This window comes from Ceratotherium simum, chromosome 6, assembly GCF_057802395.1.
Source record: "Ceratotherium simum simum isolate JZ-2026a chromosome 6, ASM5780239v1, whole genome shotgun sequence".
In the NCBI taxonomy this organism is placed as follows: Eukaryota; Metazoa; Chordata; class Mammalia; order Perissodactyla; family Rhinocerotidae; genus Ceratotherium; species Ceratotherium simum.
This window is the reverse complement of record NC_141905.1, coordinates 5,545,489-5,565,349: the sequence shown is the minus strand read 5'-3', so window position 1 is coordinate 5,565,349 and position 19,861 is coordinate 5,545,489. Positions and strand designations below refer to the sequence as shown.

The window sequence follows — 19,861 nt, the reverse complement described above, 5'->3', positions numbered from 1 at the left end:
AAGAACATTTCTTCAGCTTAGACTAGTCTGATAAAAATTAAAATTAGTTAAGTTCTACTTATAAAAGCTCTTACTGTGTTAAAAAATACTATGGGCTGGTAGCATGTAGTGAACTTTTCTAAAGAAAAACAATCTCTAGAAGTGTTGCCTCAGACTTATTGCTAAGAGTCAATATTCATTAATGGTGCTTCTGATTTTTAGACTGGGCATTTAGCTATGGAGACGTTACTGTCCCTTACTTCTAAACGAGCGGGAGACTGGTTTAAAGAAGAACTCCGGCTTTTGGGTGGTCTGGATCACATTGTAGATAAAGGTACGGTGTACACATGTGTAACATTTTTTATATATTATTTAAAGCCTGAAGAAAATATTCTATTTACATCCTTCAAAAATAATTGCATTAGTTTGAAAAGATCTGTTCTTTTAGTAGTATCTTGCAAATCTCTAACTTTTAAAGAAAAAGCCATTAACACTTTGATATTAGGGAGTTATGGAAATAAAATAATTATAATACATTGAGTCTTATACATTTCAACATCTCACAGTATAAAACTTAGAATAAGTAACATCCAGAGAGTTTCCAGCATTTTCATAGCACGTGTACAGATGGCTTTTAATGTTAGTGAAGGGGGTAAGTACTGAGGTGATGAGACAAATAATTTATATCCATTTCTTTTCTCCTAGTGAAAGAATGTGTGGATCATTTAAGTGGAGATGAAGATGAAGAGAAACTAGTAGCCTCATTATGGGGTGCAGAGAGATGTTTACGAGTTTTAGAAAGTGTAAGTATAAGTATGGACAACTATTTGGGGAAAATTATTTAATCTTAATTGTGACTGTGTGTGAGCCAAATATTCTGTATTATATATCCCTAGAATTTCCCTTTTGTTCATCCAAATTGAAATTGTAATGTATTCTTTGAGCTATGTTGATGAACAAGTTAAGTGAGCAGTTTAGTTTTTAAAAAATATGTATATTGTTGCTCCATATGAAACCTTGCAGTCAAGTTTGTTTATATTGCTAAACGTTGTTGTTGTTTCCTTAATGTAGAATTCTGCTTAAATATATCAATTTGTTTGTGGAAAATGGTAGTTAAATGTAGTCAGGTTTTGTTTTTTTAAATTAATAAGGATTTTCTTGATTTAGCTATTATTTGAGTCAGATTGTAATCACAGCTTATAGTAATATTTGGCTTTGAAGAATGATACTGTTGAACTGTATGCCATAAGTATGTTTGTTCTTTGCCTTTTATGAATGACTGAACCCGGATCAATATAGATTAGAATTTAAGATGCCAGTGAATTTCAGGATGCATAGATTGTGTGTTGACCAGATTGGATTAGTTAGGTACGTTTTGAAACATCTATGGGAAAATAATCTAGTGTGAATTAAAAGTTCCTGGCATAGACAAAATTGAAATTGTTCCTTCTCTCTTTTAGAGTGCTTCAGGTACATTAGATAAATGTACCATTTTTTTTTATTCTAAAGGAATCCACTTAAGAACTTTCAAATATTAGTTTGTTTATAAGTTGGAAACTGCTCCTTTCTTTTCTTTTTTTTTTTTTTTTTTTGTGAGGAAGATCAACCCTGAGCTAACATCCGTGCTAATCCTCCTCTTTTTGTTGAGGAAGACTGGCTCTGAGCTAACATCTATTGCCAATCCTCCTCCTTTTTTTCCCGAAAGCCCCAGTAGATAGTTGTGTGTCATAGTTGCACATCCTTCTAGTTGCTGTATGTGGGACGCGGCCTCAGCATGGCCGGAGAAGCGGTGTGTCGGTGCGCGCCCGGGATCCGAACCCGGGCCGCCAGTAGTGGAGCGCACGCACTTAACCGCCAAGCCACAGGGCTGGCCCGAAACTGCTCCTTTCCGACATTCAAAGTACTTGTTAATTTATTACAGTGAATGTATAGTACAGAATATGTTAAATTATGTGCAAGCAGCTATAATAGGGATGTTTTAATTTGTAATAAAGGGATAGCTGTATTACTTTAAGTCTGGGAACATGTGGGTTGTTGTTCCCTTAGATGACAAGGGCTGATTCTTCCTCATCTTTCTGTCTTTTAGAGTGCCAGGCATAGTGTGTTGTATGTGAATGAGTGAAAGTTATGAATTGCCACAATCATTTCAAATTTTTCCCTTTTAGGTAACAGTGCATAATCCAGAGAATCAAAGCTACTTGATAGCATATAAAGATTCACAACTCATTGTTTCATCAGCTAAGTAAGTTTTTCTAAAATATCAGGCTATTTATTGAAAGCATTTGGATTGACCATCAAGGAAATACGATTGTATCACCTTCCTCCATAGATACTTCTGTCTGTTGAGTTCTGTGAACCAGAAGCAATATAGTGCAGTACACAAGTTAGGAGTACAGATTCTGGAGCCAGAATGACTTGTATGTGGTTTCCATCTTCATAACTTCAGCTCTGTGACCTTGGGCAAGTCACTTACTTGCTACAAGTTCTTCAGAAGGGGAGTAATAATTGTATCTACCTACCTAAGGTGGTTGTTACAATAAAAAGAATTTATACATATGTTAATATATGTAAGATTTTAAAAATGTGTATATTAAATATATGTATATATAAAACACATTTTTAAATTTTTTAAATGAATTTTAAATATCTCTTTCGTATGTTGTATATAATATATATCATGTACAATAAATATTAAAGAGTTAATATATATACACACATATATATGTAAAGCATAGCACAATATTTGGCATATAGTAAGCACTTAAGTATTAGTCCTTATTTTATCATAAATGAACTTTACTACCCCTCTTCTGCCCTTTATTTATACCTTTTTCCCAGATCTATATGTAGGTTTGCTCATTCCACACTTTCTCTGCCCAACTTGCAGACCTGAGGCTACTGCTGTCACCTCAGTGCATGTAAAATTTCTAAACATCTGTCCAGTCCTGGTTCTAGCTTCTTACAACAGCTTCTTCCTGATATCTCTATCCTAGTTCTTGATGTCTGTGCCCTAGTTCTCTGGCCTGTCCAACACAATACCACAGAGGGTTAACTTTCCCTAAATCTCTGCTTTGTAAAATAATCCCAAACACCAAATCTCTGTGGTTCCTTATTGTCTTTGGATGTATGTCCAAAGTCCTTAGTATAGTATCAGAAGCCCACTACAGCCTGACTCAAGTTTATCTCCTATTTTGGAGAATTTCAGACATAAGATGAACGTAAATGAAATAGTATGATAAACCCCTGATGTACACATCATTCAGCTTGAATAATGATCAATCATGACCAGTCTTGTTTCCATCTTGTAACCCTCTCCATTCCCCCTCTATCTTATTTTGAAGCAAATTACAGATTTTGTATTATTTCGTCCATAAATACTTGAGTATAAAATCTCTAAGAGGACTCTAAAAATATAACCACAATACCATTTATATATCCTATAAATTATTAATTGGTTAATGTTATCATATGTCCAGTCAATATTCAGATTTTCAATAGTCTCAAATTTCTAGTAGTCTCTAGTTTCCAATAGATTTTTTAAATCTGTAGGTTACCGCTCCATCTCTTTTTTTGTCCTGTATTTGTAAATTTTGTATCACACTTAGTACCCTTAAGGCATGTGTCTAGTTGCTTGTTACTGTTTTTTACCATCCGTTTACCAAAGAGAATTCCTGCAAGTTAAATCTGTTTCTTATTTTTAAAATATCTCTTGTATGCTTCATGACCCCTGACAAGTGCCTTCTAAAGGAGGTATTTAATATGATGGGTTTCAGCTCTTTCATTTTGCTTAGGAACTTTGTGTCAAATGTCTTGGAGGTGGCAGTAGAGGTCAGAACTGGATGTTTGTGAAAGACCACTCATCTGGCCTTTTGAACTTTTTATAATTTTATTTATTTATTTATTTTACCCCCCAAAGCCCCAGTAGATAGTTGTAGGCCACAGTTGCACATCCTTGCAGTTGCTTCATGTGGGACACGGCCCCAGCATGGCCAGAGAAGCGGCGCGTCGGTGCACGCCCGGGATCCGAACCCAGGCCGCCAGCAGCGGAGCGCGCGCACCCAACCGCTAAGCCACGGGGCAGGCCCTGGCCTTTTGAACTTTTTAATAGAACCCTGATAAATGCAGGGATAGCAAAACTGCAATTGAGCTTAGTACTACTTAAGAAAGTTGAGTTAACAAAAACAGCATGGTAATTCTGGCTAACATCCCCAAACATCTAAACTACAAATTATTTTAGATTAGACGTGAGGAACACCTTCTTAACCAAAGGGTATGTTTTAAGGAGCAGCTTGAGGGGGATTAGATAGTACAATTTTGTTTAAGTGTTTTGTGTGGTATATAATACTTGAAGACTCAACTGACGGAGTCAGCTTACTTCATCTCTCATAGACTTTTTTAATTAATGGACTTGGCAATTTAAAGAGAGTCTTCAGAAATATTAGACTCACTTGATTACATTTCCTTGTTATTTTGGGTAGCATCGTGAGAATCCTTGGGTGCAGCTGATACCCTTGTATGGCTGCCAGGAGACATGTCAGTTAAATGACCTCATATTAAAAAATATGATTTGCTGTAATGTTTATAAAGTATTTAATACCTGTCTATACAAGGTTATTTATTATGCAATATTAATATAAATAATGTTCTCTACCTGCTAAGAGCTGGCATTCTAAATGAAAAACATCTAAATGAAATTCAGAAGTGAAAAAGAAATTAATGTGGTAGCATTTATGTCAGATTTAAAACATTAAGCTCCAAGCAAGTAGAAATCCTTAGTATAACTATTTTTGTTTAGCATAATAGTCTACATTTTGTTTTCTCTCAAGAGCATTACAACATTGTGAAGAATTGATTCAGCAGTATAACCGTGCTGAGAACAGTATATGCTTACCTGACAATAAGCCTCTGCCTCACCAGAATGTAACTAACCATGTGGGCAAAGCAGTGGAAGACTGCATGAGGGCCATCATCGGGGTGTTGCTCAATTTAACTAATGATAATGGTAAGAAATATTTTGTGCATATAGTCTGATTCGAAGATTATATATTACATGTAAAAACAAGTTATTCTCCTTTTCTTGGTGTACTGATTTTTTAATTGCCATCATGTAATTCACTTATTCGTGTATAGATTTAAATGCTTTTAGGAGTTTATATTTTTAGAATCAGCCTGGTAGCTTGGCTCAGAAATACTACAGTCAACATGTATTTCTATAAAGGAATACCTGTGTATTTCTAACTTTTAATATCCAGGTTAATAAATATTGCTTGTAGTCTCATAAAGAAGAATCAATTTTTATACTCTTTCCATTCCCTATTTCAGAGTGGGGCAGCACCAAAACAGGAGAGCAGGATGGCTTGATTGGCACAGCGATGAACTGTGTGCTTCAGGTTCCAAAGTACCTACCTCAGGAGCAGAGATTTGATATACGTGTGCTGGTGAGTTGAAGTGACTGTTTCAAAATGAGTACTTGATCTGTTAAGATGATAAAACCTTCATCTTAGTTTTGGGTTTAAGAACCAGTTGTTCAGTATATTGTGAGTTTCAGTGGATTCCTTGTGAACATAACCTCTTATTGTACAAAGGAGAGCCATGAAGGGCCCTGTGTAAAAATAAAAAGTGTAAGAACTAAAAGTGGTGATTTTAAAAAAGTGGTGAACTCATTTTTGGGGAAGACCGTTATCTTGCATGCTAGCTTTTAACCATTTTATAGATGGTAGAACACTGATTAGGTTTCCAGCTGTCAATAAACGTTATGTATATTGTGTTCATTTGCTTTTCATTCTCACCTGTGTTAATGTACATGTATTAATTTTTGTAGGGCTTAGGTCTACTGATCAATCTAGTGGAGTATAGTGCTCGGAATCGGCACTGTCTTGTCAACATGGAAACATCATGTTCTTTTGATTCTTCCTTCTGTAGTGGAGAAGGAGATGATAGTTTAAGGATAGCTGGACAAGTTCATGCTGTTCAGGCATTAGTGCAGGTAAGCAGCAACTTAAACTAACACCTTCAGTTTGTTGCATCCATCTGATTTCTCTATCAGTTGTACCTTCTCCCTCCCTCCCTCCCCCCTCCCCCCTCCCCCTCCCTCCTCCCTCCCTCCCTCCCCCTCCCCTGCCTGTCCCCTCCCTCTCGTTCTCCCTCTCCCCTCTCCCTCCCTCTCTCCCCCTCCCCCTTCCCTCTCCCTCCTTCTCTCCCCCTCCCCCTTCCCCCTCTCCCCCTCTCTCTCCCTCTCTCTCCCTCTCTCCTTCCTCTCTCCTTCCTCTCTCCTCCCTGCCCTCTTTCTCTCACTGTCACTCTCACCAGTTCAGTGAGAGGTACACTGGGTTAGTATGTGTACCCTTAGTTACTTGACTCTACTGACTGTCTTCAACTATTGTCATCACTCTTTAGGCATTGTTAGCCAAAAGTGGAAGCAAGGCATTTGTTTATGAATCCAAAGTAGATTATTAATAACAAATTAGGAATCAAGTTCCAGCCCTATCCCATCTAGTTCAAGTCCTCCAGGATTTACTTACTGGTCTGATCTGTGCCCAGGGCTGTGTGTACCTAAATATTGAGCCATACTTTTCAAACTATGTCTGTGGAGTAATTTCTTGGACTAGGAATGGTGTCAAAATATGTATATTTAAAATTAATGTCCTCAGCGTGCCCCACCCCAATCACCAAACACATACTCCCTCTCCCCTCAGTTTATGTTTCCCCAAAATCTGTATGTTAGTCTTTGTTTCTTGACAATGTTGGGTATTAACAATTTTTACTTTTTGCCTGTCTAATGAGTTCCTAGCTACCTTTGTCATTTCCTTAAGTGACAGCTTGCACATGTTTAGAAATGATAATGAACAATGAAATCCTTTTCATTGTTTCTAAATACTTTGCTAATCTGTTGATCCTTTTGGCCTTTTGGAAACTAGTAATGCTTCAGTTTGTGTCTTCAGAAAGTATTCCACAACAACTTGATCTTTTGCTAAATCATAACTAGGAGCCTGTCATTCTCTTCTCAAACATTTTGTTCTCAGGACTTCTTTATACTCTTAAAAAATTGGGGACTGAAAAGAACTATTGTTTATGTATGCTCTATCTATTGATATTTACGGAATTTAGAAAGCAAAACTGAGAAAATTATAAAACACAGGCATTCATTCCGTTAGCTATTAGAGCAATAACATAATCACATGGCATTCTAGATTGTGGAAAACTCCACAGTACAGTCATGAGAGAATGAAGGAAGTCACTTGACCTCTTAATAGTCTTATGAATGCAATTTTAACTTCACAGACTCCCTGAAAGGGTCTCGGGGACCCCTAGGGATCCTTGAACCAGTTTTAAGAAATACTGCTTTATAGAAAGCTTAAATTTTATTTTCTTAAGAGTATTAAAGTTTATGTACCACTCCTCTATATACTCAGCGAATCTTTGAGATCTACTTGGTATTTGATTTTCAGGTAGTCTTTTGTAACTTGAGGTTTTCCCCAAATCATATCAGTGAGTACATTCAATGCTTTCTATATATTCAACAGTGTACCAGCACAGGGAAAATAAAGTAAGTGAAGGCAAGGAATTGAGTGTGTTTCATTTTGACTTCAACTTTTCACTGTGTACTTCCATTGACAATAATATCAGTTGGGATCCAGTTCTGGGTCTTTCTCTGAGACCTTTTGCTTTTTACTTTTACTGGTGTTTATGTCTTTGAATTTCTTTTACTTATTTATTTTTTGTGAGGAAGATCAGCCCTGAGCTAACATCCTTTGCCAGTCCTCTTATTTTTGCTGAGGAAGACTGGCCCTGGCCTAACATCCGTGCCCATTGTCCTCTACTTTATTTGGCACGCCACCACAGCATGGCTTGACAAGCGGTGCATCGGTGCGCACCTGGGATCCGAACCTGCGAACCCCGGGCCGGTGAAGCTGAGCTCGTGCACTTAACTGCTACGCCACTGGGCTGGTCCCTAAATTTCTTTTAAAGAAGCCCTGTTGCTTTCCCCCAATATATGTAGTTTTATTCAGTGTCCTTTCTTCCTTCCAGTTAGTTTATCCAGTCTGTTCTCGTGAAAAAAAATTTTTTAAATCAAGTTTGTATTTTTTGCTTCAGTTTCCTGTCAGTATTATCCAAATTGAGGGGAAGTGTTAAGATTTTCATTCTTTTTTTTTTTTTTTTTTTTTTTTGTGAGGAGATCAGCCCTGTGCTAACATCTGCCAATCCTCCTCTTTTTGCTGAGGAAGACTGGCCCTGGGCTAACATCCATGCCCGTCTTCCTCCACTTGATATGGGACGCCGCCACAGCATGGCTTGCCAAGCAGTGTGTCGGTGCACGCCCAGGATCTGAACTGGTGAACCCCAGGCCACCACAGTGAGTGTTCGCACTTAACCGCTTGCGCCACTGGGCTGGCCCCTAGATTTTCATTCTTATAAACAGAGTGCCGGGTCATTAGCAGATATACTTAATTTACTTGATTGAATCCCAGTAGCATTTACACTTTTGCTTTGGCCTTCAGTTGGTTATAGAACAAGGGCTTTTATTGATCCTTACTCTTTGTACCAGGCAATATGCTTCTTAAGATTAGTGATGTTTAAAACCAAATAGAACCTTATACTTGGGTACATACATATTGGTTGGTGATCTCCTTTTAATGATCTTAAAAAATAATTTTTATCAGCTATTCCTTGAGCGAGAGCGAGCTGCCCAGTTGGCAGAAAGTAAAACAGATGAGTTGATCAAAGATGCTCCCACCACTCAGCATGATAAGAGTGGAGAGTGGCAAGAAACAAGTGGAGAGATACAGTGGGTATCAACTGAAAAGACCGATGGTACAGAAGAGAAACATAAGAAGGAGGAGGATGATGAAGAACTTGACCTCAATAAAGGTATATTTATGTTGAGTGGTGTCAAGTTGAAAATAATGGTTTGTTTTTTTTTCTCCAAAACACTCTTTTAATTCATGTGGTCATAATCTTGCTGTTATTTATGGCCTCTCTAGTTCAGTGCAGACAAGCTTTGATACTTCAGTGCTCTTAGGAGTTGTTCTTTGCTGGCTTCCGGGCAGCGAGCAAGGCACGTGTGCATTGCAGAACTGGTCTGCCTTTCCTTCCTAGGCTGACCTTGACTCATCTGTAAAGAGGAGCAGCTGAGCAATATGACCCCTAAAGGTTTTCACAGTTTTGAAATTTTGAGATTCCTTTATTGGCCTCACTTTATAAAAACTGAGATCTGTTGTCATAAGTGACAGCAATAGTTCTCAAATGGTATGGAGTAGGTGGCAAATGCAGTAAAGAAGGTAATGTCTTCACTTAATCAAACAGTTCTACTGTTGTCCAGAGCTGTGATCCTTGATTTACTGTTCATGTAAGTTCTGCAAAATAGCCATTTGTAACTTCTTGTCACTCAAGTTATGAAATTTAAATAATATGTTCAGCTTTACCCAGCTAGGAAACAAGCCCCAGCAGTGTCTTATTCTGACCCTAGGCTCTTTCTCTTATGCCCACTGCTCCCCAAATCTAGTGTCATTAGTTCTGATACGGTAAGAAATCTCTATTCCATTTTCTCAGTTTTCATGTTTCCTTTGGCATAATGTAAATATATTTGGTTGCTTAGTCGTCTTTTTTAATAACAGCTTTATGAGGATAAGTATTAGCTTGCAAGGGCTGCCATAACAAAGTGCCATGGACTGAGTGGCTTAAACAACAGAAATTATTTCCTCACAGTCCAGGAAGCTCTAAGTCTAAGATCAAGGTGTCAGCAGAGTTGGTCTCTTCTGAAGCCTCTGTCCTTGGCTTGTAGATGGGTAACTTTTCCCTATGTCTTTAAATGTTCTTCCCTCTTTGTATGTCTTTGTTGTAATCTCTTTTTATGAGGACAGCAGTCATATTAGATTAGGGCCCTCCCTAATGACCCCATTTAAACTAGCCACCTCTTTAATTAAACACCCTGTCTTCAAGGCAGTTTTACCCTGAAGTATTGGAGGTTAGGAGCTCAACATATGAATTTGTGGGTGGTGGACACAATTCAGCTCATAACAAGATAAAATTCACCCTTTTAAAGTTAATAATTGGGTAGTTTTCAGTATATTCACAAGGTTGTGCAACCATCACCGCTATCTAATTTCAGAACATTTTCATCAGCCCCAGAAGAAACCCCATACTTATTAGCAGCCATGACTCCCTGTTCTCCCCTTCCCTAGCTACTGGCAACCACTAATCTACTGTTCTGGACATTTCATACAAATGGAATAATACATAATACAATATGTGGCCCTTTGTGACTGGCTTCCATCACTTAGCCTAATGTTTTCAAGGTTAGGTTCCTTAAAACTCATTTTAAGGAACTATCAAACTTTTTTCCAAAGTGGCTGCACCATTTTACATTTCTACCAGCAATGTGTAAGAGTTGCAGTTTCTCCACATCCTTACAAACAGTTATTATTTGTCTTTTATTTTAGCCATCCTAGTGGGTGAGGATATGTCACTTGATTGCAGTTCTCTCATGAATAAATGGTTTTAACCATCTTTTCCCATGCTTATTTGTCATTTTCATATCTTCTTTGGAGAAATGTCTATTCAGATCCTTTGCCCATATTTTAAATTTGGTTGCCTTTCTGTTGCTCAGTTGTAAGAATTCTTTTTATGTCCAGATACTTGACCCTTAGTAGGTACATGATTTGTAGATATATTCTGTAGGTTATCTTTTCACTTTTTTTTTTTCTTTTGTGAGGAAGATTAGCCCTGAGCTAACGTCTGTTGCCAATCCTCCTCTTTTTGTTGAGGAAGACTGGCCCTGGGCTAACATCTCTGCCCATCTTCCTCCACTTTATATGGGATGCCACCACAGTGTGGCTTGACAAGCAGTGAGTCGGTGTGCATCTGGGATCCGAACCCCAGGCCGCCACAGCGGAGCAGGCGCGCTTACCCGCTACGCCACCGGGCAGGCCCCCCTTTTCACTTTGTTGGTGTCTTTTGAACACAAAAGTTTTAAGTTTGATGAAGTCCAATTTATCTTTTATTTTGTCACTTGTGGTTTTGGTGTTGTATCTAAGAAACCATTTCCTAACGCAAGGTCACAAAGATTTAGTCCTGTGTTTTCTTCTAAGAGTTTTATGGTTTTAGCGTATACTTTAAGGTTTCCATTTGTGTTATTTTTTGTTAATTTGTGTGGATAACCCATTTTCCTAGCACCATTTATTGATACTTAGCAGTTTTCAACAAAAGATAACTGACAAAGTTATTGGTTTCCTGAGTTTTTTATTTTTTGATATACTGTTAACAGTTTTTTGTTTAAATATTCTCAGCCCTTCAGCATGCTGGGAAACACATGGAAGACTGTATCGTGGCCTCATACACAGCGCTACTTCTCGGGTGTCTCTGCCAGGAGAGTCCAGTAAGTAATAGTTCAGTGTTATTTTATGTGTCTTTAAAAGATTCCATTTTGACAACTTCATACCATTACCTGATTAACTTATTTATTAGTTATTTTTTTCCCCTCATGTTAAAAACTTTCAAATATTTGGTGAACTTTCAAAGGTACATTCCAAAGTTAAGAGTACATTGGGTTTAATGAGAACATTCTTAATTTTTTTTTTTTTCTTTTGTGAGGAAGATTAGCCCTGAGCTAACATCCGTGCTAATCCTCTTCTTTTTGCTGAGGAAGACCGGCTCTGAACTAACATCTATTGCCAATCCTCCTCCTTTTTTTTTTTTCCCCCAAAGCCCCAGTAGATAGTTGTTATGTCATAGTTGCACATCCTTCTAGTTGCTGTATGTGGGACGCGGCCTCAGCATGGCCGGAGAAGCAGTGTGTTGGTGAGCGCCCAGGATCCAAACCCAGGCCGCCAGTAGCAGAGCACTTAACCACCAAGCCATGGGGCCAGCCCCAGAACATTCTTAATTGATGGGTGAATCAATTCACATGCCTTTGGTTGAAGTAAAAGAGCATAATATAAAACCTGCACTCAGCTTGCTTCTGATGGAAAAGTCTAGCCTCAGTGATATCATCAAGGACTCAGATAATTTCTGTCTTTAAACTCTACCGTCTTCTGCATATTGTCTTGTCCTTTGCTAGCTCTCCTCATGGCCCCATGCTGGCTCTAGCTACGCATCTCTTCTAGTTAAATAATGTCCAGCAGAAGAAGGTGGCCTCTTCCTGTATGTGTCTTGTTAAGAGCAATGTTTTTTTTTGTTTGTTTTTTTTCCCTGGGACCCCTCCACACCCACTGCACCAAGTAGACTTCCTCTCATCTTGGCCAGCTTTGGCTCACGTGCTTTTGTTTGAATCACTCATTGGCCAAGAAAATGGGATTACTGTTTAGATCATTGAGATTTAACTACAAGAGAAGTATGAGAGACTAGACAGTTGGGCTGAGTCAGCATGGAAATGGACGGTTCTGGCTATTGGGATAGTCTGCTTTAAAATGGGGGACATGTGGATATTTTTAAGGGAAAGTTCCCTAGAAGTGCCAGATTTTAAAATGAAAGGGAGAATTAAAAAAATAAAAATAAAAAAAAAAATAAAATGAAAGGGAGGGTAGTTAGGAGCAAGGGCATTCAGGAGGTCTGTTATATAGTGGGAAAGTGAGTGTCGCTTCTGAGGCTGGAGGATTGGAGAAAAAAACGTAATGATACCGTGAAGGGCTTCAACAGGAGAGGTCCTTGTGCTGTGGGTCTACCCACCCACCCACATTTCCGCATTTTTGCCATCAGGTTTCCTGTATTGCCTTTTTTTTTTTTTCTGTATCTGTTTGTCTTAAGTCCTGTGTATTTTTCTGAATCTTTCTTGTCCATCTCTTCCATATTTATATTTTAGTCAACCTCTGATCTAAATGCACAGTAGCCTGTTCCATTGTGGCCCTTGCTGGCACCACTGCTTTCAGGATCAAGACCAAAGTGCTTATCATGGCTCTGGAGGTCCTGCAAGATCTTTATACCCTTTCCTGGAATCTCTTCAGCTCAGCCCTTTTCCTTATTTCCTTAAAATCCAGAGATTTTAGGGGCAAATAAGAAACATATCAATCAAAAGGAAGGCGAAAGAGGCAAGTCTCAACAAAACCAATGGGCATACTATTTAAATTTAAAGATTTTTAGGTATTCTGTTTTGCGGACACCCTAGTTTCAATCATGTTCTTTCTTAAATAATGGTTCTTGAAATTAACTTGTGTCATTACCACATGTGGTTTATTTTGGGCCATCTTTCGCATGTTAATAAAGTCGTATTCGTCTGTATCTCTCTTGTCTCTCAAGAAATCATAAGATCCTTAAGTTGTGGGCAATGTTACGAATTCCTAGAGCACCAGATGTCTTTCTTGCCTTGGGGATCATTATGATTAACCGAAAAAGGCTTGCCAAAACCACAAAATGTAAAGGAAATTGGTTCCCCTAATATGTAAGTGGAAGAGAGAGAAGAAGGCAAGTGGTTGTATACAGTAAATGCTGCTTTATGGTGAAGGGCAGCATGCTTAGGAAGCCCAGGAGACACTGGTATCATTTTCCATTGCCCGCCAGGCATGTGGAGCATTGCAGTGGTCAGTCTGTGGTCTTTCTGTCCTTCCTGCTCTCTTGACTCTCTCCATTCCCAAAATCTTACACACTGCCATCATAGCTAACTTCCTTAAGAACACATCTGATTACATTACTCTTCTCTTACCAGTCTTTCTCGGCCCATTGTCATCTAGGGGATGATGACTTTGTTGTAAAGTCTGCAAGACCCCAAACTTAACACTACTCCTGTTTCTAAATCTAAATCCAGTTTCTAAATCTAAACCCATTGAGTACTTAGTAAATTTCCCAAATGGGCATGCCGTTTCACACCTTTTCTTTTTGTACCTGCTGCACTCTGTTTAAAAATAAATGCTGTTGGGCCAGCCCAGTGGCTTAGCGGTTAAGTGCGTGTGCTCTGCTGCTGGCGTCCCGGGTTTGGATCCCGGGGGCGCAGCGACACACCACTTCTCCAGCCATGCTGAGGCCGCGTCCCACATACGGCAACTAGAGGGATGTGCAGCTATGACATACAACTATCTACTGGGGCTTTGGGGGGGGGAAATAAATAAATAAAATCTTTAAAAAAAAAAAAAAAAAGCTGTGACTGTCCCAACCACTATGTGTTGCATTCTGTAGTGTGTTGATAGAAAAGGATTTGATTTGGATTATTGAGGGGCTTTTACTCAAAACCTAGGATCTGATCATTTATTCTGTATTATAGAAGTGTACTTTTCTACTGAGCAGTCTTCTTAGACACCATAGCTACCACTCTTCCCACCGCTGTGCTATCCTGCCTCTTTGCTAGAAATCGGTTAAAGACATTCTTAAATCCAGCTTTCCTTTAACTCTGGAGTTACCATAGCCATTACCCTTATAACATATTCTCCACTTCAAAATACCCTGCCAGGAATAACAACAGAGAGGGGACTGGTAGCAAATTTCCTACAAGAGTAATATGTAGTCTCTCCAAGATATTTTCTTTTGTGCTTTTTTATTATAGATGAACCTTCTTAGGAGAGCTTTTCCTTTTATTCTTTATGAACTGTTAAAGCGTTTTTAAAATACATTGAAATAGAACAGTTTTTTAAGCAGGTTATGTATTTTCCTTGTAACAGATTGGTCCATAGATAGTTTGCTTGCTTCTTGCTAACAACGCAGGGAAACACCTTAATCTCTCCTGGCATCGCCGACCTCCTCCTTCTCGTAGATGATACTAGATTACCTTTGGGAAGATCTAGTTAATTCCTAGCCTGCATAGGAACATGAGGAATTTTCTTTGATCTTTTTATTTTTATTCCATATATCAAATAAAGTTAATAAAATTTAAAATCTGCCCTCCTTCCCCTTCCTCTCCTAACACGCCCCCGGCCCCAACACACACACACACAACAGTGCATTTTGTTATTTCAGGCATTTTTCTTTGCATTTACAGAAGTAAATAGGCACACAAATGTTCGTAGCCTTTGCCAGCTTTGCCTTTTTCCTTTCTTTCTGAGGATGGGTTGGGTTCGGGAATGGAAACACACACTCAGAGCTGAGGAGTGTAGAAAAGGAAATTGCATATTAACCAAGGAGTTCAAGGACATTATAGAAGTTTGAAACGGGATGTGTGCCAAAACCAACAGTGCAAGGTGCAAGCTCATGTTTTCTGCTGCCTGACCAGTATTTCTGATCTGTTTCTGCAGATCAATGTGACCACTGTGCGGGAGTATCTGCCAGAAGGGGACTTTTCAATAATGACAGAGATGCTCAAAAAATTCCTGAGCTTCATGAATCTTACTGTAAGTAGCACCTGTTGCAGCTTCTGTAGTTTTAAATATAAGTATGATACATTAATGACAGGAGAAATAAAAATACTATGGCCATAGTGAGCAGAAGCAAAAAGGAAGTCTCTTTTAATAATTGTGTTCTATTTCTTTAAGATAATTGTTAATTGTTATGGCCAAATTTGTTGATGCTAGATTATCGAAGCCACAATTTAATATCAGTGTGTTTTGATTCATAGTGTTCAGGTTAGTAAAGCTAAATACTTTAAAATTTGTTAAATATTAACTGTTACTTCCTCTCCACCCTCCCCCTTTCAGTGTGCTGTTGGAACCACAGGCCAGAAATCTATCTCTAGAGTGATTGAATACTTGGAACATTGCTAGCTGCTTTACCTTTGCTTCAGGTGCTCGGTAATGCTGGAGCTATTCTTAGACAAAGAAAGAAGTCCTTGAAGATATACCAAGAACATTCATCAGTATCATTCATGTTTGGATTTTTAAGGCCACCTGATTTCTTCGTCATGCATTCTGCATTTGCTAAAAGACAGTTACTACATCAATCTGCAACTATCAAAAATGAGGGAAAAGGTTCAGGCTGTTAACAATTCCATGCAGTATTTAAGTACACTTACTTTGGCAGAGTTTATACTCTCCCCTTGTTCTCTTGCTTTATTCTGGGCAAGTTTTCAGGGGAAAATTTGTGCTGCTGTTAGTGCAACTGCTGTGTATGTTGAGCCACTGTTGTCATGCCAGCCAGGTGCAAAGGCAGCTTAGCTACTGAGGTATTGAATGTTCTGAGGACATTCTAGACAACAGCTTAGTTCCTTTTTCAGGCTCATTTGCTTTTGCTTTTTTGTTGAATGATTCCAATCGTAAATAAAGCTTTTAATAATTTTGTGAATTTTTTTTTGTTGTTGTTCCCTGAACTACTGCCTATATTTAAAATTAGATGGAATCCAAAGACGCAAAGGATTAATAGTATATTTTTTTTATTCTTGATTTGGTTTGGGTTGTAAAACTATTTTTCACTTTTGAGACCATGACCATATTCCTTATCATACCATAATGAGTCATAGCTAAAGACACAAGAAGACAAATAACAGTTTGAGGGAATATTATATAACATGATGTGCCCTGTTACAGGATTAAGCAAAACAGACAAACCCAGGGTAGTTTACGCTTAATGCTAGGGGAGGCTCTTGAAACATTAAGTTTTGAGGGAGGACTCTCTAGATATATTTTCTAATGTTCAGTACAATAAATATAAGGAAGCTAAAACACCAATGTGGAATTCATGTTTCCAGATAACCTGTATATTCTTCTATAGAGTGACGGGATCAAATGCATAAACGCAAAGCCTTAAATTGCTGGTTTAGAGAAGATCCTTTTTTTGTTCAGATTCTTAGTTCATAGAACAGTGTGTTGTTTGGAAAACAGTCATGGAACACACAAAACATGTTTTATATATTTAATTTCACAACATTGCAAATTTTTCTTGTTTTACTGATTGTTCAGACCACTGGTTATACATTTTTTTTCTTTTTTATTGATTGGGCCTGAATACATTACAGGCTTTCCAGAGATCTGTTTCATGAATACTTTTAAATACCTTGCAGGTAGTTATATCATGTTTCTTCATTGGATTTGTAAAACTTGAAGCCATAAAAATATTAGTTTGGTGTGTATTGGGGAAAATAGCTAAAAGTCTAATTTTTACCAATTTAGACTTGGTTATTTCCTTGTATAAAGTGACAAATCGGGGCTCTTGTATCAGTGCCAGCTGTAATGTTTTTTAATGCAGTGGCTGCCTTCTATTGTCTTCCTATTTTTGATAATGCAGATTGTTGGGAAATCTATAAGGAAGTAACTGATTCCAGGCAAATTGTTTTCTTCCTCCTACCCACCCCAACCCCCACCCATCACCTTTTAAGAGCATAGTATGCCAGTGTAACTTGGGAAAGATTGAGATTGTATTGCCCTGAGTATAAAAGCTAGCTTACTTAGCAAACTATTTTAAAAGCATATTGGTAAATGATATTCATGAAATTGAATTAGGTATATTTTGTTTAATTATTTTAAGATATGTTGATATTTATTAATCATTGGATTTAGGAAAAGGAACAGATTTTTGGTAAAACTGACATGTGGCAGATGGTAAGGTATATTATAAAACATTTGGATGAGTACAATCAGGGCGAACTACATTTTTCTGTTACACTGGTAATCATTTGAGAATTGATTTACCTCAGTGTTTAACAGTTTTGTTTTGTTTTGTTTTTTAAATAACTAATTGTCAAGCACTGATAGAGATGCAGATTTTGGTGGGGGATGGTGGGGGAGAAATCACCTCACCAACTGCAGTGCATTTGTGTGTTTTTAACCCTCAGAGAACTCTGCATTTTAGGGTACTTGAGGCTGACTTGCAAATTAACTAAAGTTTTAAAGTAACCTTTTTTTCCATTGTAAATATTTCTGTAAATAGTACCAATTGGAAATTAGAACAGTAGAGTACTTTTCTGAATCCAATCCTATTTTTATTTTATACAGTATTTCTCAGCTGTGATCTTTGGAGCAAAAGCCAACGGCAGGAAAAAAATAGTTTGTACGAGTTTCATGAAGTATGTCTTTGGGTTTTTGTAAATAATTTTAACTCAAATAAAATTGCTACTTTCAATACACATGTTGTCTTTAACATAAATCTATTTTGAACTACTTTGGAGGAAGAAGTCTCATAAATTTGATATAGCCAACTAATGGGATACACGATGTGTGACTTAAGTGAATTTCACGGTTTCAACATACATGTAAAAATTTTGCCAGTTTTTGTTAAACGTGTACTTTCTCCATGTTTTTAATAATACTCATCTGAATATAATGTGAACTGTCAGCAACTCAGGTTCATCAGGGGTGGTGGTTTTCTGGTTGTATAATTATGCCCTTGGTATGTTGATTAAGTTACTTTAGTCTTTTTGCTGCTCTGAATATCATCACCCAAGACTTCTTTGCTTTTGAGTTTTTACAGCTGCTTTTTAGATTTTCAGTTTTCTTTTTGGTTGTCAGCCTTTAAGTTGCCTGCATTTACTACAAGTGGATTCCTCAATGTCTCCTCACTGTTTGTAATCACAAAACTAGATTGAAGGACCTCTCCTGGGAGTTCCCATCTACTTTCCCCTCTTAGACACATAGTGTATAAACCTAGAGGCTGTGGATATAGAAAGATCTAAATCACATGCATAAAATTCAAATATTAGTGCTGATGTTTGTTTTATTGACTTTGAGCAAATTCCTGAACTAAGTTTTATACTGTTCCTCAACTAGACAATGGGGATAGTACTTACCTCAGGGTTGTACAGATTGATTAAGAGAGTGCATGTGAAGCATGAGCACAATGTTCCAAACTTAGGTCTTGCTAAGTGGTAGCTTTTACCAGACAATTCTGTTTTCACTCTGTCGGGAAATAATTAAAATGTTCTAAACTACAGAATAGACTACTGTAACTATTTCAGACACCTGGGATAATGCCTTTTCATATCAGTGAGGTCCTTGGGTTTGGGTTACTTTAATAGCAGATCTTTCAGGTGGTTTTTTCCAAAATTGGTATTGTTAATATCTTGGTAGTGAATAATAAAGCAGGCGGAAAACAGAACAAACTTCAGTGATCATTAAAACATCCCTCTGGTTTTTTTTCTTACATTAGAAGGAAGGGCTGGAAGAGGTTTGCACAATTCACTATCAGTTAATGCTCTCCTGATATTGGATGCATAGATTAATAACCTTGGAGAAAGTCTTTAAACTGAACAAAGAATTTGAATAAATGCTGTTGAGTGTTTTGGTCAGACCTCTATTTCCTTAGCTTCTGTGCTTGCAGTTTGAATATGCCAAAGGCCAAATATCAGCTAAAGGAGCAAAAGTAGAAAACCATATCTATATGCTACCTACTTAGTTTTTAGTTATCTATCTAAAAGGACTTGTCTGCTATCCAGAGTTGTATTACAGAGGGTGTAGGTAAATGGTAAATGTAAGGGTCATAAATCTTAAAGTAGTATGATACTTAGTAGATTGTAATAAATTAAAGATGCATGTTATAATGCCTAGAGCATCCAGTAAAAAATACTACAAAGAAATACAGCTAGAGCTGCTTACAAGAATCAAAATGGAACACCGGAAAAAAAGAGTAATGGTAACAAAAACCCAATGAGAAAAACAAAACAAATAGCAAGAACAAATAGATGTAAGTAAAAAGCAAAAAATGCTTTCCTTCTAAGGCAGGAGCAAGCCAAGGATGTCTACTAAATCTAACAACACTAATAATTATAGTAAATGTAAGTATACCAAATAGTCCAAATAAAATGCAGAGATTGTCAAACTGAAAAGCGAAGAGACACACACTAAATACAAATAGTTTGAAAGAAAAAGGATGGGAAAAGATCGATATACCATGCAAGCATTAATCAATCATAAGAAAGTTGGAGTGACTTTATTTAATATCAGGGAAAACAGACTTTTAAGACAAAAGAATACTAATAGGCCTACAAAGAAGCATGTCATAATGATTAGGGGAAGGGAAAAATATATCAATAAGAAATAACAATCATGTCTGTACAACTGGTAGTAGAACTTTTAAAATACAGAGAAAACCAAGGGAGAAG

General features: G+C 37.6%; 1 protein-coding gene across 2 annotated transcripts in view; it reads left to right on the top strand.

The window, feature by feature from the left end:
• Positions 1-17,890, top strand: part of WAPL (WAPL cohesin release factor) — a 97,512-nt gene extending 79,622 nt beyond the window's left edge. For both annotated transcript variants that reach the window (XM_014789014.2, XM_014789013.2), the window contains exons 10-19: positions 202-313; positions 685-782; positions 2,145-2,221; positions 4,806-4,981; positions 5,302-5,417; positions 5,801-5,965; positions 8,640-8,847; positions 11,265-11,353; positions 15,132-15,227; positions 15,531-17,890. In XM_014789014.2, coding sequence (XP_014644500.1) covers positions 202-313; positions 685-782; positions 2,145-2,221; positions 4,806-4,981; positions 5,302-5,417; positions 5,801-5,965; positions 8,640-8,847; positions 11,265-11,353; positions 15,132-15,227; positions 15,531-15,596 — 1,203 coding nt within the window. In that variant the 3' untranslated portion in view covers positions 15,597-17,890. The remainder of the gene's footprint in view (positions 1-201; positions 314-684; positions 783-2,144; positions 2,222-4,805; positions 4,982-5,301; positions 5,418-5,800; positions 5,966-8,639; positions 8,848-11,264; positions 11,354-15,131; positions 15,228-15,530) is intronic.
• The last annotated feature ends 1,971 nt before the right edge of the window (positions 17,891-19,861 follow it).